The 24,186-nt window shown below is 43.1% G+C and overlaps 1 protein-coding gene across 1 annotated transcript in view; it reads left to right on the top strand.

Annotated features, from left to right (window-relative positions):
- LOC138210065 (early estrogen-induced gene 1 protein-like) overlaps window positions 1-23,925 on the top strand; it is a 26,673-nt gene extending 2,748 nt beyond the window's left edge. Inside the window, exons 3-13 of the mRNA XM_069168992.1 lie at window positions 7-300; window positions 12,417-12,537; window positions 12,669-12,698; window positions 14,228-14,344; window positions 14,426-14,472; window positions 14,586-14,713; window positions 16,557-16,658; window positions 17,338-17,551; window positions 18,265-18,386; window positions 18,483-18,552; window positions 18,648-23,925. Of these exons, the coding sequence (XP_069025093.1) occupies window positions 155-300; window positions 12,417-12,537; window positions 12,669-12,698; window positions 14,228-14,344; window positions 14,426-14,472; window positions 14,586-14,713; window positions 16,557-16,658; window positions 17,338-17,551; window positions 18,265-18,386; window positions 18,483-18,552; window positions 18,648-18,693 (1,143 nt within the window). The 5' untranslated portion in view covers window positions 7-154 and the 3' untranslated portion in view covers window positions 18,694-23,925. The remainder of the gene's footprint in view (window positions 1-6; window positions 301-12,416; window positions 12,538-12,668; window positions 12,699-14,227; window positions 14,345-14,425; window positions 14,473-14,585; window positions 14,714-16,556; window positions 16,659-17,337; window positions 17,552-18,264; window positions 18,387-18,482; window positions 18,553-18,647) is intronic.
- Window positions 23,926-24,186: the final 261 nt, after the last annotated feature.

Genomic DNA, 24,186 nt, shown 5'->3' with positions numbered 1-24,186 from the left:
TTTCAGGTCCAAAACAACTCTTCAGGAAATGATTAACCTGGAAGTAATGAAGGATTCTCTCCCCCCACCTCAGAGCCAAATTTATTGATTTTCATTTTTTTCTGTTTTCATTCATTTGGTCTGTTTATCACATGATCACACTCAGCTGGGGACTATGTCTTTTCTCCTGAAAAAAAAGAAGTTCAAATTTCAAGTGCACTTCACGTTGGAGGAGCTGACGGCTGTGCCTTTCGTCAACGGCGTGCTTTTCTGCAAGATCCGTCTCATTGATGGAGGAGACTTTACCATCTTATCGTCCAGGTATTTAAACAACTTCCTTGTTGTCACCCACTCAAACCTCTGTCGCCTCCACTGATGTTAAATGTCTTCTTGTTTTCTACCAAGACGAAGATCACTCAGCTGTTTGTTAGTTGTCTGCCTCAGATGAGGAGAGTATTCTGGATGGCCACTGCTGTTTAACCAGCGTGTCCAGACCAACGTGTTATTTCATCCTCACGTCTCCTGGGAAAGTTCCCTTCGAGGTGTTTCTTCAGCTGCACCCTGCCGTACATTCACACTGGGATTTACCTGAACACACCCTTTGCTTTCTTGTTTTTTTTTGCCTTTAACGGTTACATAGGGGATTTGCTGAAGGGCTCCTGGGCAAAGTCGCAGTCATTCACACAGCTGGGGATTCAAACTTTTGCACTAAAACTACAAAAAGCATAGGGATTGTTTCTTTGGTAGAAAGTAGTTCCAATGAAAGCTGTTCATATATATTGTTTTGGGCAGTATATCAAGTTCATTTGATTAATCAGACTTTTTGTAAAGGTAGGCCGATGGGCTTCCTCTGTTGTGTCTCAACCAGCAGCAGCATTAAGAGGAGATTTCTCTGCCGTCACCAGTAGGTTGGTGCCAGCGAGCTGATGACACTGAAGTAAGAGCAAAGACACGTGCTCATTACTTACACTTCATCCAACTGTTTCACAAATTATAACAGGACTCCACTAAAATGCAGCAGTCCATTGACTGCATTGGTTCAGCTGGTTCAGCTGGTTCAGCTTGTAGAGACAAGCTGGACTTGATGCCATAAATCATTGCAGAGAAAAGGACATAAAAGTGGAGAAATATGGCCTTTCAGTTTGTTTCTGGTAGGTTGAGGTTTTTTATTGAACCTCACTGATCTGATGTTTGTCTATTTTTTTTCTCTCCTGTGGAGCAGAAGCTTAATTGGATGTTAAAGTCACAAGCTTCAATCATTTCTTTGCAAAGATTTCATTGGACTTTGTTGCATTTTGCTCATATCATTGTTCTACATTTTCCAACATAGACAAGCATACAAACTTTTTTGTGATATTTTGAAATTTTGTCAGTATTTTGGGGATATTAATGAGGGTTTTTAGGCCCATGTTGAAAATGCTGATAAAAAAATAAAATAAAAAATAAAATAAAAAAAAGCATGGAAACATGCAGAGAAATTTGGAAATAGTTTGATTCAGGTAAAAATCGTTATTGCTAACATCAGCTTCCTCACTTTCCAGTATCACACTCTCCTGTGACACTGCAGCCACTCATGTCGAGCTTATGGGAAATCATGTTTGTTGATGACTGGTAAACACATAAATACTAACAAACATTGATATTAAATTATTTTTCAAAAAACAACTCATCTTAACCAAGCGGCAACCAGCAGTGACGTCACCCGTTTGTTTGTGAATGGCTGTTATGAAGCCTCAAGTTCGGAATTTGGCCGGCGCCATCTCGCTAGTTCGGACCGGTTTGGAACATATTTGGACGAGCTGGGGGAGGAGCCAGCGGTGGATCTGACCGATCTGATTGGAAGCCTGACGATACTACGTCCCGCCCACCGATAGCTGTAACCTGACTGCACCACAGGCCTGTCAATCAAACAGACACGCCCCCAAAAACAGGTCTTCTTGAATCTTCTTTTCTAATGAATGAGGGATTATTTTCAGATGGACCTCCAGAAAACTAATAAGAAGGAGTGACTTTAGCTAACAACACCGAGATAACTGATGGACACATTTTATTCACTTTGGATTTGATGAGAGAAGTTGAATGGGAGTCTATGGAGCCGGAGGCTTTTTGGAGCCGACCTCTAGTGGCACTCGCTGGTATTGCAGCTGAAGACACTTCTGGATCGGAACCATTTTACAGACCTGAAGCTACGAACTCTTTTAGAAACAGTCTGTGATCTTAACACATAAATCAAAGGTTCTCTTCAAATCTGCATATATCATTGTTAGCAGAGTTGAAAATGTCAGATGGGATTTTGACTGAGGTTCCCTTACTGCTTCAACAGAATCCAGAAGTTCAGGTTTCATTTCATATCATCCAGTCCTAATGTAGGGTAACTGTGAAAAGGGGTCTGATCAATTTCATTTATGTCTAAGTGTCAGCATCATCCACCTCCTTTGGATTTGCTTTGTGGCAGAAATGTAAACAAGATATTGAAAAACTTGGAAAAGTAAAACTGAATTTATCTCAATAGTGTGAAAATAGTTTTTAAGACTAACCTGATTATGAGCAAACTGTAGGCAACACCATGACAGGTTTGTGTTCAAGGAAGGACCACTCCTTTTTTGCATGTTAAACCAATTTAGAGCATAGAGTGTTCCTTGAATGGTTTTCATGTTTTCAGCACAGTTTGGGAGCCAGGCTCACTGGTCCCTCTGCTTCCAGTTTTTATACTAAAGTAGCCTAATAGCCACACTGATCCAACACTATGCAGAAATGATACTGATCTCACCCTCAAAATGGTCATTGATTTTTTTTTATTTTAAGTAAATTGGCAAAACCATGCAAACCCACTGGTATGGTCCTTTAATATAAATAATTTTCTGTCATAGAACTTTGCAAAGCAGAAAAAGAAATGAGCAGTTGAAAGATCGAAGAATGAACTGAAATGGTCAAAACAAGGCAGAGCTAAGATTGAGACAAACAGAATGAATTACGTTAAGCACAATAATGAAATTAATATAGAGAGGAGCGCCTCCATCACCGTTAGCTTTGAACCTGGACACGGCAGCGGTCAGGAGGCGACAGGATGAGGGTACCAACAGTGGAGACAAATTACTCAACCATGCAGATCAAAACACGTGAAAGTAATCATTCAAATCTGTAGGTTGGTGCTAAAGTGCACAGCAGACTGATAGACAGAGCTCTGAGTCAGCACATTTACCTGCATGCAAATGAGTAGTTACTGTGAGCACCATCCAGGTGTTCGTGGCTGACAGTTATTTAACTTCCACTTCGTGGCTGGATAAATGTGCAGTGAGTTCATGTCTAATTATATTATTATTGTAATTATTCTTAGCCTATTCTTTTACAATCATAATACCGCCACCGTAATGATTCAAGACAAGGAAAAGTATAGGTTATGTTAAAGCAAAAAAAAACAACAACAAAAAAGAGAAGCACAAAAACAAGTTGAAATATACAAACGTACAGTATATTTATTTTTAATGATGAAAGTTCAACATAAAATATTTAGTATGGAGGCTTTGAGAACATGATGTTTGCCCAAGACATACAGCCTTGTTTGGCCTCACATTCAAAAATAATACTTTTTCCTATAATGGTGGCCAAGAAATCATGAGTTTCACAAATTAAAGAGCATATTTTTGTCTGAAAGTTAGTAGAATGATGATGGAAATTAAATAAGTGAGAAAAACACTCACCCTCCTTTTTTGCAGAATGAACATAAAGGTGGAAACATTGGGTCTAAAACTGAAAGAATTCATTGCAGGGGTCCATGTAAAGTTTGATAGGAATTTCTTTAACTTCACTGGGGACAAAAAGCAGGTTTGGAGACTGATATAGGAACACTTCTGATTCAAGAATGTTTTTAAGGAAGATGGAGTTCAGTCAGAGGCCCTCTTCACAATCCAGACCTCCAGAGTCAAACCCAGAGTCTGCTGGAGTCTTAACCTTCCACCGGAGGCCAAAATCCACCGGTTATAATGCAACATTGCTCATCATTGTATTACATCTCCCTATATCGTTGGAGTTTGTTTGTCTTTCAGATTTATATAAAAGCCTACGCTAACATACAACGAGGACCATCATCCTTCCACTCTGATTTGTGCAGTAGTCCTTTCATGAAGCATGTTTTTGGTCAGCAACAAGTTCGGTATAACCTCTACGATCAAAAGCAAAAGGTCCACGCCATCGTTGATTCCTCAGACTTCTCATCAATAGATTTGTATTTTAAGGCGAAAGGATATGCTACCTGTGGACACCTGTAGGGAAGAGTTTCTACCTGTGGACACCTGTAGGGAAGAGTTTCTACCTGTGGACACCTGTAGGGAAGAGTTTCTACCTGTGGACACCTGTAGGGAAGAGTTTCTACCTGTGGACACCTGTAGGGAAGGATTTCTACCTGTGGACACCTGTAGGGAAGAGTTTCTACCTGTGGACACCTGTAGGGAAGAGTTTCTACCTGTGGACACCTGTAGGGAAGGATTTCTACCTGTGGACACCTGTAGGGAAGGATTTCTACCTGTGGACACCTGTAGGGAAAAGTTTCTACCTGTGGACACCTGTAGGGAAGGATTTCTACCTGTGGACACCTGTAGGGAAGAGTTTCTACCTGTGGACACCTGTAGGGAAGGATTTCTACCTGTGGACACCTGTAGGGAAGGATTTCTACCTGTGGACACCTGTAGGGAAGAGTTTCTACCTGTGGACACCTGTAGGGAAGGATTTCTACCTGTGGACACCTGTAGGGAAGGATTTCTACCTGTGGACACCTGTAGGCTGAATGAAATTTCTGCCACTGTGTTTTGAATCAAATGCAGTTATTATTTTCCGACACCAAAACCAACAGCAATAACAATGGCAATAGTTCCTTACTTGTAAAAAGAGTGTGTACACAGTATAAATCTGTCCAGGCCACATTCGGAGGTGGCCTGAAAGATCAGAGCTCGATGCTTCCTGAGTCTGTTTCCACCTGAACTCTTGGTGGCTGCTCGTGGTCCGATCACGGGCGGGTCGCATATGTCCGGATTGAAGTAGCCAAATGGAAACAGCCTCTTAGTGACTGAGTGATCAAAGTTACACCGTTCAGTGATTCCCCGAGGGAAGACAGCCTTGGCGGGGCGGGATGGCTCCTCACTACGCTGCTTGTATTGGAATAGTCATTCAAATATAAAAAAATATGAAAGTATATGCAGCTGTTCCACCTTATTTCCGTTTTTAACGCCACCTGGTAGCAGCATCGATGAAAATCACCACAAAGTTGTCCATATTGGCTCAAACGTAATCTTCTGCAACATTAAAAAGCTACTTAAAAGTTAATGCACTGATTATGCAAAAATAAACTTGAATATAGTGTTATAATATAATATACGCTCCACCACTCTTAGACTGTTTAATAGTGAGCTGCTTGTTCTGTTACTTTGCTTGTTTCTCACATTTTCTTAACTTTCACATAAAACAGTACAGTCATACACATTTGAGAGCAGACCAACACATCACTGTCAGAATCAATCCCATGTTTACCATGAAGCTGTCTCCACATTAAACATACACCTCCAACAACCTGGGCGTCATACTCGACCAGATAATACAAAAAACACACCTAAACACACATACCAACCAAAGCACAGGATTACACTCGCTGTCATGTTAGCTCAAATTATTAAAAGTGTTTATGTGAGTGTGTGTGACTTCACATCTGTCTGCTGGTGTAAATATTGGTTCGACTCATTTGAAACTCTCATTTCTCAGATTGTTTAGAAAACAGTGACAGATTGAAGGAAAGAGTTTGTAAAGGTAGATTTTTTTTTTTTTTTTAACTCCAACACACCTGTAGCAACATTTTAGTGTTCATGGAAAACACCACATGACATTTCCATCAGCATGTAATCAAACACGTGCAGATGCCGTGTATGAAAAGTCACAGAGCTTTTAATTTGCAGCAGTGGCTTTTAATTTTAATTTCTAATTTGATACAGGAAGTCATTGCATCCAGACATTCACGCGTACGTTGGTGTAAAAACTAAATTCAACAATACAATGCAGTGTTCGTGAATGAATGAAGTTCAGGTGACTGTAGCCTTTCTCACATTAAAATATGAACCAGACATTATTGTTCCATTTCCATCCGTGTTTAACTTCTGCAGGAGATGTTTTTACAACCTCTGTTATGCTTAATTACTTTTCATATGAACATTACAGAGCAACGGTTAAAGTTTTAAAGTGAAGAGACTTCTAACATTACATTCATGGGCACAAATGACTTAATTTATTCATCAGCATGAGAATATAGAATATTGAATACACATTGCTATTTGAAAAAACATTTAAAATAATGCTCAATTAAACATTTCACTGTCATACTCAGGGTGAAACTTTTTTATTTTATGTGAAATTTTTTTTAGGTTGAATGTTATTTTGTTCTGGATTTGAAGCGTGTCTGTATTTCCAACATGTTTCTGTATTTGGTTGTGTTTTCTCAAACTGCTGAGCGTGGAGTTTTCAGGGCCACTTTACATTTTGTTTTTTCAGCCTGCGAGTGGAATTGTTCTCCATTAGGGAAATGCACATCTCACACAATTTGGCACATGAAACACTTACTTTGCTATTTGTTCTCTGAGGGTGGTGACATCAGCAGCCTGCTGGGTGGAGATATAATGCAATGGCTTCGTCTGAAAATATTCATATTACTTCAGAGTCAACGGCAGTTTCCCACCTCAGCGTGGGCTGACTCTTGTCCTTGTAAAAAAAGAAAAGGTTGTTCTTCAAATCATTTTCTGTTGTAGAACCAACAATGTCTACTGAAAGATCTTGCATCACTGGACACACAAAATGCAATCCACTCACTTGCAAATAACAGTGCGGACAGTCTGTCCCAAAGATCTGATTTGAGAAATACTTCCGATTTGCCTGCAGGCTGAAAAAAGCTGCATTCAGACTGCGACCTGTATAAACGGTCTCATAGCTTCAGTGTGAGAGAAAGCGCTGCTTGTATCTACCTGCCATACAATGGTGTGTTTGTGAAGGCAGGCCCGGTTGAGCTGTAATGAAAGAAGCAGCAGAACCTGTTTGACCTTTTTCTGTGTCTCTTCAAGCAGCCAGCAGCCTTCAGGCTCGTTGTTTTCAGAGCTGTAAACTTCAGGTCACCTTCAGACGAGTCGACTGGGAACATTTCCTCTCATCAAGTTAATGTGGGAAAAGAATGCCTGAAGATACCGACTCGAGCGCTTATCATTTATTGCATTAGAACAAATATATTTATGTAACTTCTCTGCTTCTCGCTCTGCTCCACCAACGATCAAAATCCTACTTCAAATTATTGAGAAGAAAAGAGAAACTGTAAAAGATAGGATGACCAGTAATCAGCAAATCTGCCCGTTAAATATAAAGTTGAGTTGTCAGAAGTAGTGAGTCATTGAAAATGTCTTGTTAAGGTTACGATTTAGATCATTTGCTGGAACAGTTTTGGTTATTTCACGAGACATATCTGAATTAAAAAAAAATTATAATTTTGTCTTCACTTTTTATAATAATTTCTATGTGGAAAAGGTCACGTGACATATGTCCATGCATCAGTCACACTTAAGGAGTTGAGTCTCTGCTTTCTTATGTTACCAGCATTGTTACACGAAATCTAATCGAATCAATCTGATTATCTAAACTCACACTGAGATGTTTTTCCTGAAATTTAAACTTGATTTTTGTTTAATAAATGAACCCACAGAGAATTAAAACCAACCCAGTTGTTCCACCTCTTTTAGCTCATTGCTAAATTTATATTTATCACAATAAACAAACATAACTCCACATGAACTCTAATGTTGCTCTGTGTATTCATGCAAGCATAAAACAAAGGCAAACATTTTAAAAGATAACAATTTGTACTTAAGTCTCCAAGTGACCTAAAACAAAGTTAATGCAGTGTTAATTTTGGTGGAGAACTTGTGAACTTTGCAACTCCAAGCTTTGCAGTTTTTTTTTTTTTTTTTTTTTTCAAGAATAAATGCTGAAGCAGCGAAATGTGCAAACCTACAAACTGAATCAAAACGTTTCAGAACCTCGAGATACTCTTGACAGCTGCAATGAGAGTATGTCAGAGTCGTGTGGTTGGACACAGTCGAAGGTAAAGTCCGGGCGAGCTGGCTGACCGACAGATTTCCATGTTGTTTTCATTGGTTAGATTTTGACACATTGAACAATCAGGCTGAATCCACTCTGAGTTTTGTGTAAGTGACGTGCAGGACGATTCTCTGGAAGTGTTTTCTTTGACATGAGACGGATAACATCAGAGTTTACCAGTCGAGGTACAACAGGCGCCGCCTGCTGGCAGCCTGTGTGAGTTGTGCATTGAGAAATTAGTAAAGCCCAGGACAGCTTCAGTATTGGTTTCCTGATGACACGGCTGATATTTCAGCACGTACAACTTGCCTTACACATTAGCTTTAGTAAGAAAAGGCCTCCTCCTGTTTCTATATTGTCATTTCGGTCGATCAAGGTGCAGCACAAACGCAGGTCTATGTTATGCGTGCTGGGAGAAAGGGATGTTATTGTTAGGATTTTATTGATACGGATATTTATGAATACTCTTATCGGTTCTACTTTCCATAATTTGGTGCAGAAAATAAAGACATAACATGAAAAGATGTAACAAGATTCAAAGATTATTTTATCATTACGGGTACGATTTTACTGTTGCTCTTACTCGTACTGCTCACTGGTCCAAGGATGAAACTCTAACTGATTCTTTTTGATTATTTCAAGAGAAAAAAAAATACACCAAGTTCTTGAGCAGCTTTGTTTTACACAGGACTTTTTCTTTGACAGCTCAGATAACACTGTGACTGTTTCAGATTGAATTCAACAATGAACCCACTACCACTCCATTATCTATACCCACTTTATCCTTATAGGGCCCGGGGGGGGCAAGAGCACCCGGTACACCGTGGACAGGTCAACACATAGAGACAGACAGAAACAAAGACCGTTCATACCTGAGGGACATTTGTAGACTCACCAGTTGACCTGAGGTGCATGTTTCTGGATGGTGGGAGGAAGCTGGAGTCCCAAGAGAACCCACGCAGGGAGAACATGCAGACTCCGCACAGAAAGGTCCAGGCCCGGATTCACACCAGGAACCTTTTCCCTGTGAGGCGACAATGCTGTGCCGCCCTCAGCTGGTTAATAGTTACTTCTAATTTTGAACCCGGTGGCAGGCTGCTTGGTGTGCTGGCGGATGGCTGCTCGGTGTGCTGGCGGATGGCTGCTCGGTGTGCTGGCGGATGGCTGCTCGGTGTGCTGGCGGATGGCTGCTCGGTGTGCTGGCGGATGGCTGCTCGGTGTGCTGGCGGATGGCTGCTGGGTGTGCTGGCGGATGGCTGCTGGGTGTGCTGGCGGATGGCTGCTCGGTGTGTGGGCGGCAGGCTGCTCGGTGTGCGGGCGGCAGGCTGCTCGGTGTGCGGGCGGATGGCTGCTCGGTGTGCTGGCGGATGGCTGCTCGGTGTGCGGGCGGCAGGCTGCTCGGTGTGCTGGCAGATGGCTGCTCGGTGTGCGGGCGGCAGGCTGCTCGGTGTGCGGGCGGCAGGCTGCTCGGTGTGCTGGCGGATGGCTGATCGGTGTGCGGGCGGCAGGCTGCTCGGTGTGCTGGCGGATGGCTGATCGGTGTGCGGGCGGCAGGCTGCTCGGTGTGCGGGCGGCAGGCTGCTCGGTGTGCTGGCGGATGGCTGATCGGTGTGCGGGCAGCAGGCTGCTCGGTGTGCTGGCGGCAGGCTGCTCGGTGTGCGGGCGGATGGCTGCTCGGTGTGCGGGCGGATGGCAGCTCGGTGTGCGGGCGGCAGGCTGCTCGGTGTGCGGGCGGATGGCTGCTCGGTGTGCGGGCGGATGGCTGCTCGGTGTGCGGGCGGATGGCTGCTGGCACACTGGAGCAACGATAGATGGACTTTGAGCTTGGCTGTTGGGGACTCTGCTTCTCTCCGTCTGTATGTGACGAGCTTTTTCTGGACGCTTCGTCAGATTGCTCGTGTTTCAGCTCTTACATGCAAAAGACTTTTTAGCACTTGTGGCAACAAACAGTCGGCATCGGTCCTAGAGTAAAAAGTACGTTCACTCTTTCCACCGCCGTCACCGGAGCAGACGGGTCACTGTGTGTTCTGCTGCACGATGGATCAGGAATAGTGAAAATAGACAATCAGAAATAAAGTTGGTGAGGTAAAATTTGCAGGATATTGAATATATAGCATTGATGAAAAAATAAGAAATTAATTTTTATATTTTTTTTATAATTGCTCTTTTATTGATAGAAAAGAAAAAACATGGGAGTGCATGTATGTGTAGACAACTTTTTTTGGTTATTTGGTGAACACAAGCGAATCTGTGGTGCAGTAGGAGGAAGAGATCATTAGAAGGTCCACCGAGTTGCTCACCCCACTGGAGCATGTCGCTTCAACCGTCTCAGCTGTTTGGGGGGCGTCAAGATCAGAAAACCAGAAATGTTGATCATTAATAACTTTATTTGCTATTTTATCATTGATTAAATATCAAAGTGAACAAACACCGCCCGTCCAAAATACTGAAATCAGATACTGGAATGATGTTGAGAAGTGAGCATAAGTAAATTACACACACCTAAAACTCCCGATGAAATTCCTTTATTAACAACGGTGATGAAGAACAAAGTGACTGAACGTCCTTTTCTCCTATAAAACCTTCTCTTCATTGGCTTCCTGTAAAATCACCAATAGAATAAAGTTCTAGATCTAAATTCTCCCAGAACTTGTGGTGTGTAGACGTTCCCGCTTGTTCATGTGACCTTGAACGTCCCGTCGGCCTCCCATGATGTTCTGAGCTCCTCTCCTCTGTTTCTCACTCTCCAGCATCTATGCTGTTCCTTTCTAAGTCCACTCCCCCCTCTGCTGCCTACCAGCTGGTGGCCACCCATCGCTGCACCAGGTTCTGCTGCAGCTTTCTGCCTGTTTGTTCTTCTCTATAGTTTGTTAAGGTTCTGTTGTATGTTAACTATGTTCAGATGAACTGTTGTGATTTACTGCAAAATAAATAAAGTTGAATTGATTGTAAGGTTTGCACTCAAACTGTCGGTACAGTTTTTCTCTTCTGGGTAATATATTCTGATTTATTCCATCTACTATTAATGATTGAAAACTGCATAACATATGTGATAGTGGACAGAAATGTCCTGAAACAAACACCAAATCAGTTTTTAATCAGTGGAAGAGGAAAATCCCTCAACAGAGAGCGAGCATGACGTGTCACATTCCAGGATGAGATCATCTGAGCCGTCAGCTGCACGGCTTTTTAACAAAATCCAGAGAAGACACTTTAAACACTTTAAATCCAGAGAAGACACTTTAAACACTTTAAATCCAGAGAAGACACTTTAAGCACTTTAAATCCAGAGAAGACACTTTAAACACTTTAAATCCAGAGAAGACACTTTAAACACTTTAAATCCAGAGAAGACACTTTAAACACTTTAAATCCAGAGAAGACACTTTAAACACTTTAAATCCAGAGAAGACACTTTAAACACTTTAAATCCAGAGAAGACACTTTAAACACTTTAAATCCAGAGAAGACACTTTAAACACTTTAAATCCAGAGAAGACACTTTAAACACTTTAAATCCAGAGAAGACACTTTAAAGATTCCAGCCGGCATGTTTTACAAATGAAGCGCAAATTCTGCTATTAGACAATATGAAGAAGTTAAACACATAATTCTGTCTAAAAGCAACACATTGGACACATATAGAAAACAAATTAATTGATTGTGTCAATGTGTAAGTTGATATCACAGCCTCATCATTAGGGCCTGAATAGATAGATAGACTATTTAATTTTGTGTATTCCATTAAATGAATGTGTTGCTTCAATGTATTCTTCAGAATCAGATTTAATGTCAAGTAAGTTTTTGCATAATTTTCTTGGTGGAGTGATGCAGAACAATCAAAGACTAAAAGGGAGAGAAAAATCAAGCAGATAGAAAAAAACAGCTGGTATAAAATGTCATTATGAAAAACTCTTTATTAGTGCAAATGTCCACAGTACAAACAGCAGCCCATGTGTAATGGAGAGAAACCCAATGATTCCATCCTGCAGTAGTTGTGAGGAGATCACAGATTTACAGATTTGAACACGTCTATTTCTATAACTGGTATTAAACTTTAGCCACCAACCTCCAGCTGCAAACCAAGAAGACTAAATATGAATATAATATAATAAGACATAAATAAAAAAACATAAATCAAAGCAGAAGGTAGGCTGACCACTGATGGAGAAGGAGCAGCGGTGTTCCTTTAAACAGCAGCTTTCACAGGTTCAGTGTGTCAGAGGTCTTTGATCACACCTGAGTGCAGTCTAACCATTGTGTGTGTGTGTGTGTGTGTGTGTGTGTGTGTGTGTGTGTGTGTGTGTGTGTGTGTGCAGAGAGGAGGTGCAGCAGAACTGCGTTCGATGGAGGAAGAAGTTTTCTTTCTTGTGTAAAATCAGTGCGAATCCGATCTCGGGGGTTTTGGACGCCTGCGTCTGCAGAGTCTCTGTTCGGAAGGTAAACTACGACTAATTCCCAGCAGTCATTTCTCTTTGTTTTTCTGGGTTATGAATGTTTTCATAAATGTATCATGAGCTCCTAAAATAAAGTCCAAAATCTTGACTGGTGCTTTCTGTCTGTGTTTGCAGGAGCTGAAAGGAGGAAAGGCCTTCACTAAGGTACATTTCTGATCTGTTGATCAGCTCAAACTGAAACTCTTTTGAACCCTAACCCTGAACGAACCTGTTGGACCTGTGAACTCGTACATTTTAAAGTTCTCTGCTTCCTTCATAAAAGAGACAAGTGCAGGGTCAGAGTTTGTAAAAGCGAGCGCCATGTGACAGCCGGCAGTCAGAGGGTATTAACTGTAACACATCATAATGTGTTTCCTTGTGTGTGTGTTTGATGGACAGACCACCTCCACAATAACAACCTGGTGGTCTGTGTAGAGACTAGAGACAGACCACCTCCGCAATAACAACCTGGTGGTCTGTGTAGAGACTAGAGACAGACCACCTCCGCAATAACAACCTGGTGGTCTGTGTAGAGACTAGAGACAGACCACCTCCGCAATAACAACCCGGTGGTCTGTGTAGAGACTAGAGACAGACCACCTCCACAATAACAACCCGGTGGTCTGTGTAGAGACTAGAGACAGACCACCTCCGCAATAACAACCCGGTGGTCTGTGTAGAGACTAGAGACAGACCACCTCCACAATAACAACCCGGTGGTCTGTGTAGAGACTAGAGACAGACCACCTCCACAATAACAACCCGGTGGTCTGTGTAGAGACTAGAGACAGACCACCTCCGCAATAACAACCCGGTGGTCTGTGTAGAGACTAGAGACAGACCACCTCCGCAATAACAACCCGGTGGTCTGTGTAGAGACTAGAGACAGACCACCTCCACAATAACAACCCGGTGGTCTGTGTAGAGACTAGAGACAGACCACCTCCACAATAACAACCCGGTGGTCTGTGTAGAGACTAGAGACAGACCACCTCCACAATAACAACCCGGTGGTCTGTGTAGAGACTAGAGACAGACCACCTCCACAATAACAACCCGGTGGTCTGTGTAGAGACTAGAGACAGACCACCTCCGCAATAACAACCCGGTGGTCTGTGTAGAGACTAGAGACAGACCACCTCCGCAATAACAACCCGGTGGTCTGTGTAGAGACTAGAGACAGACCACCTCCGCAATAACAACCCGGTGGTCTGTGTAGAGACTAGAGACAGACCACCTCCGCAATAACAACCCGGTGGTCTGTGTAGAGACCGAGCTCAAACAGTAACTGTTTGCTCGGTCCAGGACGTCTTTTACTGGCAGCACAGATAACAGGTTTCCATCAGATTTCTGAAGGAGCGGCGGTGATGGTCGAGTACACTCACAACACAGGACGAGCTGGAAGCAATGCTGAGTGGGCAGAAAACTCTGAGTGAGGAGGTTAAAGGAGGGTGTTGACTTCTCCACAAATTCACTCTCTCCTGCTGCCCTTCATTCACTTCCTCACATGATGGGACTGATTGTTTATTTGTAGACCGAGAAACTGATTCTGATTCAGATCTGTGAAGGGAACAAATCACAAAGTAGTGAATGAAGCTCGGCTGGATTTGAAATCTGATCTTTACTCCGAAGCCGTCGCTCTGTGTTGTTTTTCTGAAGTCTGTGCGTCCGTCTGTCCGTCTGTCCGCCTCCAGCTAGGTTTTGCTGATCTCAACATTTCTGAGTTTGCTGGTTCAGGCTCGACCGTCCGCTGCTGCATTCTGGAGGGTTATGACACCAAAAACACTCGACAGGACAACTCTATCCTGAAGGTGAGGAGAAACAAGCACACGCTGTCACCCTGACAGCTTTTACATTCTCCTATAAAAGGAAACACGTCGTCTTTTTTATAGGTCACGATTGGGATGACTCTTCTGTCTGGGGATCCGTGCTTTAAAATGTGAGTTCCTTTTGACTTCCTGGAACTGAGCTACATATGTGGAAAAGTTATGACTTTAAATGTGATTACTTTTTGTAATACATAAATTATAATGTGTGTTTTTTTACCATCAGGCCTCCCAGTACGGTCAAATCGGTCTCCATCAGGGATGACGACCCGACCCTGCAGCTGGACTGTAAGGGGGCGAGCCGGGACGCCGTCATGGAGGCACCTCACGCCTTCAGACCCCAGTGGAGCTCAGGTACCTGCACACCTGCTGCCAACTCTCCTCTTCATGAACTGGAACAGACTGCACTTTATTACACCCTGACTCTCACAAAATAAGATCCCGGTTTTATTATATCAAGATGGTAATATCTCCTGAAAGTAGGTTTGTAGATTAAACATTCATCATGTAATCCAGAAGTTAAAGTGAAAGTGTTCTTATTCTGTAATTTTATGCCTCCATGCCAGCAGCAGGCGTTCTGTGTCTGTATGTCTTATATATGGACGCGTTTAATACGGTGGTACGTCTTATATATGGACGCGTTTAATACGGTGGTACGTCTTATATATGGACGCGTTTAATACGGTGGTACGTCTTATATATGGACGCGTTTAATACGGTGGTACGTCTTATATATGGACGCGTTTAATACGGTGGTACGTCTTATATATGGACGCGTTTAATACGGTGGTACGTCTTATATATGGACGCGTTTAATACGGTGGTACGTCTTATATATGGACGCGTTTAATACGGTGGTACGTCTTACATATGGACGCGTTTAATACGGTGGTACGTCTTATATATGGACGCGTTTAATACGGTGGTACGTCTTACATATGGACGCGTTTAATACGGTGGTACGTCTTACATATGGACGCGTTTAATACGGTGGTACGTCTTATATATGGACGCGTTTAATACGGTGGTACGTCTTATATATGGACGCGTTTAATACGGTGGTACGTCTTACATATGGACGCGTTTAATACGGTGGTACGTCTTATATATGGACGCGTTTAATACGGTGGTACGTCTTACATATGGACGCGTTTAATACGGTGGTACGTCTTACATATGGACGCGTTTAATACGGTGGTACGTCTTACATATGGACGCGTTTAATACGGTGGTACGTCTTACATATGGACGCGTTTAATACGGTGGTACGTCTTATATATGGACGCGTTTAATACGGTGGTACGTCTTACATATGGACGCGTTTAATACGGTGGTACGTCTAAGCTTGTGAACGTGACATCTCAAGAATGGCTGGAGAGAATTTCTTTACATTTACACTTTAACCGACATTCACATTCACACCATCGGAGGCAACTTAGGGTTCAGTGTCTTGCACTGAACACTGGATGTCCATGTCTGGACACTTAGACATGTGGACAGGAGGAGCCGGGGATCGAACCACCAACCTTCTGATTAGTGGGCAACAGCCTCCCCTCCATAGAGCTCAGCGAGCTAGCTGAAACTCTGACCCAGAATCAGGTCATCTGCAAGTGATTCAGCAGCAGATTGTCCACAAACATGCGGTGTGAGATCGGAGAGGGCGACCATCATCAGCCTCGCCACCAACGGCTCCGTGCACCGCCGAGACAGATATCATCACGTCTCGGCGGGAGTCTGACTTGGAGGCGTTCAGTCATGATCCCTCATCGTAGCTTCGACCGTCGGCTCCTAAATGTCTGAACCTGCGGTTCCTCTCGTACTGAGCAGGATTACTGATCCACAACACATCCTCAGCAGGGGCAGACCAACCTGTCTCACGACGGAATGAAATATTTGGATTTTGGTGATTAAAGGTCAAAGGTCAAGGTCACTGTGACCTCACATCTGCCCATCACTATGTATGCAATATGTGAGGAACACCTTCAGGCTTTTCTTCTTCAGATGTGGTCCAAACATTCACATGGACTCGATGATACGAAACAAATATGTGGTGGTCGATCTGGAGTCCAGATCTTCTTCTCCATCTTATCTCAGGTAGTTCTGCACCTGGCAGCTACTGGTCCGGAAATATCTTGTTATTGGTATCATACTGTATGTGTGTGTGTGTGTGTGTGTGTGTGTGTGTGTGTGTGTGTAGGGCTACCAAAGGAGGAAGAGTCTGTGTCCAGCCCTGACGAGGTCTTCCTCACCGGTCATGTCCGCAGCTCCAGCTACGCTAGTCAGCACAGCAGGATCTCAGGTGGGATTTTATTTCCAGGTGCTCCTCTCAGGACCTTTTTACCTGCTCGTCCTGAGACCCGGAGAGGCTCTGATGGAACGACCTCTTTGACCTCAGGGTGTTGTTACTGACAGTTTAGACAAATATTTAACCTGAGCCTTAAGAAATGAGTTCCAGTGGACGAATAGGGAGTGAATACGATTCAATTGTGTGTCGGTCCAGGAACTTCAGATGTAAATGAGCTGGTATGTAAATCTGGTCCAGAGCATCTCCTCATCTCCTACCAAGTAGAAACTTCAACTTCATCTACAAGCTGTAGAAACGCCTCCATTACAAACTGTGAAGATCTGCCTCTGGTGCAACTGTGAGGAAGTTCAGTTTTAGAAAGTCACATTAATGAATAAATCCATTAAAGCAGGCTGAACCACACAAACTAGTTCTTACTCAATATTTACTAAATATATAACAGCAGCAGATAAAACATAGAACATGTAAACAGACACCCTCTCCTCTCCTCTCCTCTCCTCTCCTCTCCTCTCCTCTCCTCTCCTCTCCTCTCCTCTCCTCTCCTCTCCTCTCCTCTCCTCTCCTCTCCTCTCCTCTCCTCTCCTCTCCTTTTGTCCCGTCACCTCCCCTCCCCTCCCATCCCCTCCTCCCTCTTTCTTTCTTTCTCCTCCTCCTCCTGCTCTTCCTCCTCCAGGCTACAGTACAGGTCACTCTCGCTCCTCCAGCCTGACTGACCTCAGTCACCATAGGAACGCCTCCTGCAGCAGCAGCGCCTCCTGCGGGTTCAGCCACCCTCCCCAGCCACCTCCCTCCACCTCCACAGAGCCGCATCGACAAGCACCTCCCACCAAACCAGAGAGACCTCCTCCACCCTCTGCAGCAGTCTGCATGTCCACCCGATCCTCCAGGTAGCCATGTTTACACCAGGAGTCCATGTCACTGTGAGAGGAGGAGAGAGGAGGCGCATGTGATTTGTTGCTGGTCACGTGGAGAAGCTCCAGTATTCAGACACTAAGACTGACTCAGACTAATTGGTGACATGAAGAAGAAGTCCAGAGGGTAGGACACCGCTCAGCATGTAAAATAGAAAAGGGAACCTGGATGATCTCCTATGATTTACTGTAATGAGCAGCGCCTCACATTCATGTTCAGCAGATATGAAGTCTGGTGATATTTCACTTTTCTAATTGTCAAACAATCTAGTGTAAAAATGAGCTTTTTAATTTTCTAAAACATCTGGTAGCTTTTAATAAAAGCAGCTAATACGATGAATAGTAGGAACTATTTTGAGGAGCTGATTGATGATGATTGATGATGATTGATGATGATTGATGATGATTGATGATTGATGGCAGCAGAACCTTGTTTGTGGGACTGAATCAACATAAATTACAGAGTGTTCATACTAACGTAGGAACATGTCAGCTGTCATGTTTTAATAGTTGATCTTCGGCACAGAGGAACGAGTCACATCAGACCTTGAAACACTCGGTACCTGTTAGTCTTCATTTTCATGGGTTTTGTCCTCTTAATGAAATGTGCTCAGACCAGATGATTGGCTGTCTGAAGCAGAGCTTTAGTTGAAGTGTCACCGTCTCGCGTCGGTCCTGTCCAACAACAGGAGGAAGACGGGGACGGTGGAGCGGCAGCCCAGTTGTGTGGACGACACGCGCATTGATGCCGATGACATCGTGGAGAAGATCATGCGGAGCCAGAACTTTTCTGACAGCAGCAACAACGAAGGTCGGACAGACTATCAGTTATTTGGATTTTAGATTTAGCACAACGTTTGAGTATTACAGCAATAAGTTGTGTTGTGGACTCCTCGTTTCCCTTCAGATAGCAACCTGAGACTGTTTGTCAGCAAAGATGGGAGCACTGCCCTCAGCGGGACGCAGATCACCAACAAGTACAGTAAACTCCACATCTCCAGCTTCACTTTCTCTTTGTTACCAACACCGGTTCCTCAGATTTGATCAAATATGTGCTTCTTTGTTTTCCCAGAGGAACAGCCGGTGTTTTTGAGCCGGTGATCATCGAGACTCACTGACAGACACATCAACACTCCTCCGGCCTCGGCAGCTCCTTCCTGTTTGTGGGACTGTGTTTGGTGCACATCTGTCTTCAGTGCACATCTGTCTTCAGTGCACTCAGTTTCATACACGACTACTATGAAATGATTACCACACAGACAGGGTCTATCTGTCAATCTCTAAAAGAGACAGCCGGCCTTCATTTCACATTTTACTGGTGTTACATTTGAAGATATTCTACCTTAGACTGTCTCTCATGATAATTTACAGTCACCGTTTTTTTGCCGTTTAAATACATCATGTCCCCGATGTCTTTTAAACTGAAACACTAACCAGCAGTCCACATAGAATAATTCCTTCCATTTCTTCGGGAAGCATTTTTTTGTGGAATATGTGCAGAAAGTGTTGACTTTCATCACAAGCTGCTCATAACTGTAAAAACTAAAGTGGTAGGATATTGGGGTTACTTGGGTCAGCTAGGGGAACGACGAGGATGTCGGCATCAGTCTAGAAGCCGTGTTCTGGTATCGAGGTGTGCACAAAAATGTGATCAGCAACAGTCAGATTGTCAGATTGCCACATTTGTTTTGTATTTGACTCCGTCCTCCACACGCATGCAGTTTACTCCCACATCTGTCCAAACTTATATAATACGTGCAGTAAAGACTTTGAAGGAACAGACAGACAGACAGACAACCTAAAAACATAATGCCACTGGTGGAGAAGCATAAACAGACATACAGTGGGTACGGAAAGTATTCAGACCCCTTTAAATTTTTCACTCTTTGTTTTATTGCAGCCATTTGCTAAAATCAAAAAAGTTCATTTTATTTCTCATTAATGTACACTCAGCACCCCATCTTGACAGAAAAAAACAGAAATGTAGAAATTTGTGCAAATTTATTAAAAAAGAAAACCTGAAATATCACATGGTCATAAGTATTCAGACCCTTTGCTCAGTATTGAGTAGAAGCACCCTTTTGAGCTGGTACAGCCATGAGTCTTCTTGGGAATGATGCAACAAGCTTTTCACACCTGGATTTGGGGATCCTCTGCCATTCTTCCTTGCAGATCCTCTCCAGTTCCGTCAGGTTGGATGGTGAACGTTGGTGGACAGCCATTTTCAGGTCTCTCCAGAGATGCTCAACTGGGTTTAGGTCAGGGCTCTGGCCGGGCCAGTCAAGAATGGTCACAGAGTTGTTCCGAAGCCACTCCTTTGTTATTTTAGCTGTGTGCTTCGGGTCATTGTCTTGTTGGAAGGTGAACCTTCGGCCCAGTCTGAGGTCCAGAGCACTCTGGAAGAGGTTTTCTTCCAGGATATCTCTGCACTTGGCCGCATTCATCTTTCCTTCAATTGCAACCGGTCGTCCTGTCCCTGCAGCTGAAAAACACCCCCATAGCATGATGCTGCCACCACCATGTTTCACTGTTGGGATTGTATTGGGCAGGTGATGAGCAGTGCCTGGTTTTCTCCACACATACCGCTTAGAATTAACGCCAAAAAGTTCAATCTTGGTCTCATCAGACCAGAGAATCTTATTTCTCATAGTCTGGGAGTCCTTCATGTGTTTTTTGGCAAACTCTATGCGGGCTTTCATATGTCTTGCACTGAGGAGAGGCTTCCGTCGGGCCACTCTGCCATAAAGCCCCGACTGGTGGAGGGCTGCAGTGATAGTTGACTTTGTGGAACTTTCTCCCATCTCCCTACTGCATCTCTGGAGCTCAGCCACAGTGATCTTTGGGTTCTTCTTTACCTCTCTCACCAAGGCTCTTCTCCCACGATTGCTCAGTTTGTCTGGACGGCCAGGTCTAGGAAGAGTTCTGGTCGTCCCAAACTTCTTCCATTTAAGGATTATGGAGGCCACTGTGCTCTTAGGAACCTTGAGTGCTGCAGAAATGATTTTGTAACCTTGGCCAGATCTGTGCCTTGCCACAATTCTGTCTCTGAGCTCCTTGGACAGTTCCTTCGACCTCATGATTCTCATTTGCTCTGACATGCACTGTGAGCTGTAAGGTCTTATATAGACAGGTGTGTGCCTTTCCTAATCAAGTCCAATCAGTTTAATTAAACACAGCTGGACTCCAATGAAGGAGTAGAACCATCTCAAGGAGGATCAGAAGAAATGGACAGCATGTGAGTTAAATATGAGTGTCACAGCAAAGGGTCTGAATACTTATGACCATGTGATATTTCAGTTTTTCTTTTTTAATAAATTTGCACAAATTTCTACATTTCTGTTTTTTTCTGTCAAGATGGGGTGCTGAGTGTACATTAATGAGAAATAAAATGAACTTTTTTGATTTTAGCAAATGGCTGCAATGAAACAAAGAGTGAAAAATGTAAAGGGGTCTGAATACTTTCCGTACCCACTGTAAGACGACCACAAAGTGAATATGACCACAAACCGACAAAAACCAACAAAGAGCTGTAGAACAACCAGAAGGAGGTGTGAGGCGTTCAGGCGTCTGTGCTCGGGATCGTTTTCTGACAATCTGCCCGTGAGAGCAAAACAGTGCAAAGTAAACACTAGAAGTTTGGATTTCATCTGTTAAACAATAATCTTTGACACTTGTAAAACCTTTGCTGAAACGTTAACAATATTGTTTAAAATGATGTTTTCTTCATTCTGTGCTTAAGTTACTCGGTTGAAAGCATCAATTACTAATTTGTGTGCACAGGATGGTTTTTGTTCCCTGCTGAGACTCACTGTCTGTCTACTGATAACATATCCTGGTACTTTCTTGTTTGGGACAGATACCAGTAATTCATTTAGCAGCTATTTTCATCCGGGCTGTAATTTGAGAGTAGGATTCTACTTAAAAGTTTGCAATACTCATTTATTTGACATTGGGTGTGTCTCAGACTGGTCCCTGATCAATACGAGCAGCTTGAGTAAGTTTGATAAAACTCTGGCAGTCAGTAAGCCGTGACAGTAATATCATTTTTCAGTTCATTTTATTAGCTGCAGCTGTGCTTTCCCAGAGACGAGGCACATGAAACTCATACAAACATAAAAATAAAGTTTTGAGAAATGTTGCTGATGTGGCGTTGACATGCTGCGTTGTCCTCGACTTGTGTCATAGTTTCCTGAATGTCAGCGAATCATTGACTCAATGAGCTGAACATCAGGATCAGCCTGAAACACACCCAGTGAAACTTTGACCTGTAATCTGTGCACTCATGACTTTAACAACACCTCGGAGATGCAGTGAAACACTGAGGTTGTGGTGCATTCAGGAGCAGCCGCATCAACTCAACGATGTTTGCAGTTTGTAAAATACACCGCAATGAAGTCAGACCACGATACTCAGTATTTCACTTTAACACCTGACTGGAAATGATTGTGGAATGTAAACACATTCAACAGCCTGTATGGAGGGATGAAAATCACGTTTGGGCTCATAACAGGACCCAAAACCTGAAGCTTATGGATGTCGCACTGACTGATGACCACAAATATGACTTCATCATATGATACGTTTTTGGCTCTTGAGTTTACAGAAACCCACCAAATACAACGCTGGTGTCATCAAATTCTCTAACAGGCATCCTGAAACTTCCTGGAACTGAAACTAAAAACGTTTATCCTTTTATTATATTTTATGGGTATTTAATCACTGTACTGTATACTAATTATACCCGTTTGCCGTGTGAACTCTCTGAGGAGGACCACTAAAAGGAGCCCGTTTGTCTAAAAATCACATTTGGCATCTTCTCTCATTTTGTTTATTTTTTCTTAATTTCTTGCATTTCATTTTTGTTGATGTTGGGTATGATGTAATGTGGTGAATCTGTCGTAGGAAACACCACCAAGCCTGCGTTCGTATGGCTGGCCATATGTAACTGTCCACCTTCCGCACTTACTAAGTACATATTCACTCTTTAAATCTGAATGCTCTTTTAACCCAATCAAAAATGTGAGGTTTTGTGGTGATGTAACCTCCTCTCTTTTTGGTGTAGATTTTTTTTATATTAAACTTTGGCTTCTCTTTCATCCCAAGTAGACACAGATCAGCTGAATGCTGGTGTTTTATAGGTTTTACATTGCAACAGGCTGAAAAGATACTTAAAGCTGCATTAAATGACTGAAGCATGGGAACGAGCTGCAGCCACAACATTAGCCAACAGTCGGACATTTACACATCGAGTAGACATGGAGAGTCTTGAAAGTTCAATATTGACTTCTTTTAGCCTTTGATTCTCTGCTATGTGGTGCTGCTTAGGAAGTGTACAGTAGGTTTATCAAAGCGTTGTCACTGAAAACGGCTGTATGCCAGTACTGGGAGTTGAGTTAACAACAGCATGTAGGGTGGAAAAACCAAAACAACAAGCTAAAAGAGGCTCAAAAGTTCTGGAGCTGAGGGGAGACAGCAGAGCTGATGATAATGCACGATGGGTTTGTCACTTTTTTTGATATTTAAGCATTAAGGTGCAATATTTTCAACTTCAGTTTACTGTGGATTGTCTTTGTAACTCCAGCCACGGCCGTTTTATAGGTCGATGCCAGACGGATCACTGATTGGTGATGAGTTAACTGCTGCTGGACCAAACTGCTTTAAGATATTTATTAAAGCCAATACTGGCCTCTTAGTCTTTTTTGGTAAATACTGTGCAGTCAGAGTGAGGCCATGCAGGGCAGCGGTGAATAACTTCAATCACAACTCATTGCACTTTATAGCTTTAGGCAGTTTTTTTGTTTAGTGTGTGTTTTGCAGGGAGAAGAAATCCCAATCTTCCACATCATAGTTGAAAGGCTTCTGTGAACGCTGTCCCCCGTCATTGGTGTACAGAGCTGGCGGTGATGCTGTGGGCGTGTAGTTGGCTGTAGGGAGCTCGGTCCGACAGCACCAGCACAAAGCCCCTGTTGTGCCCGGATGGGACCGTATACAAAAGAGCCTTGCCTTATGGAAATCATTTGTGTGTTTGATGCTAAATATGTGTGAATGTGTCATGTATTTCTGACTGAAGTGAAAAGATGAAACGGTATATCAGAAAGCTTCGAGCACTGCATTAACACTAAGATCAATTTTAGGCAAATTCTGGAGGTATTTTTTCACCTCGTTGGGTTCCTGCCACGACAAACTTTTCTATTTCCATCAACAGGAAAATACAAGAAACCAGTGAGATAAATATATATAGATAAATATATATCTATATATATTTATCTATTTATTTCTGTTGCTTTAGCAGTCCACATTTATCACTTCATTGTCATGAGTATAGTTATCTTTCTATACATTGAGGTTAGTCGCATGTATGTATTGAATATGTGTGTGGGGGGGGGGAGGGGGGGCATTCACTCAGACCACCTTGTAAACACATGTAGCCCTGGTTTTCTCTTTGCTTTTGTTGTCGGACTAGCAGGCCGGCCCGATGGCGGGTACAGAACTCGACACCACAGCTACATGCGACTAAACAGTGAACAGAAGTTAGTGACGGGGAAGAGTGAGGTTATTATAGGGAAAGGGAAATGTCTCACTTGTTGTAGAAAAACTTCTGTCCTTTGTAC

Source organism: Embiotoca jacksoni, unplaced genomic scaffold (assembly GCF_022577435.1).
Source record: "Embiotoca jacksoni isolate LCO1_2020_lvr unplaced genomic scaffold, fEmbJac1.0.p SCAF_42, whole genome shotgun sequence".
Taxonomy (NCBI): domain Eukaryota; kingdom Metazoa; phylum Chordata; class Actinopteri; family Embiotocidae; genus Embiotoca; species Embiotoca jacksoni.
Note: the sequence above shows the minus strand (reverse complement) of the source record. Positions and strands in the feature narration are given on the sequence as shown.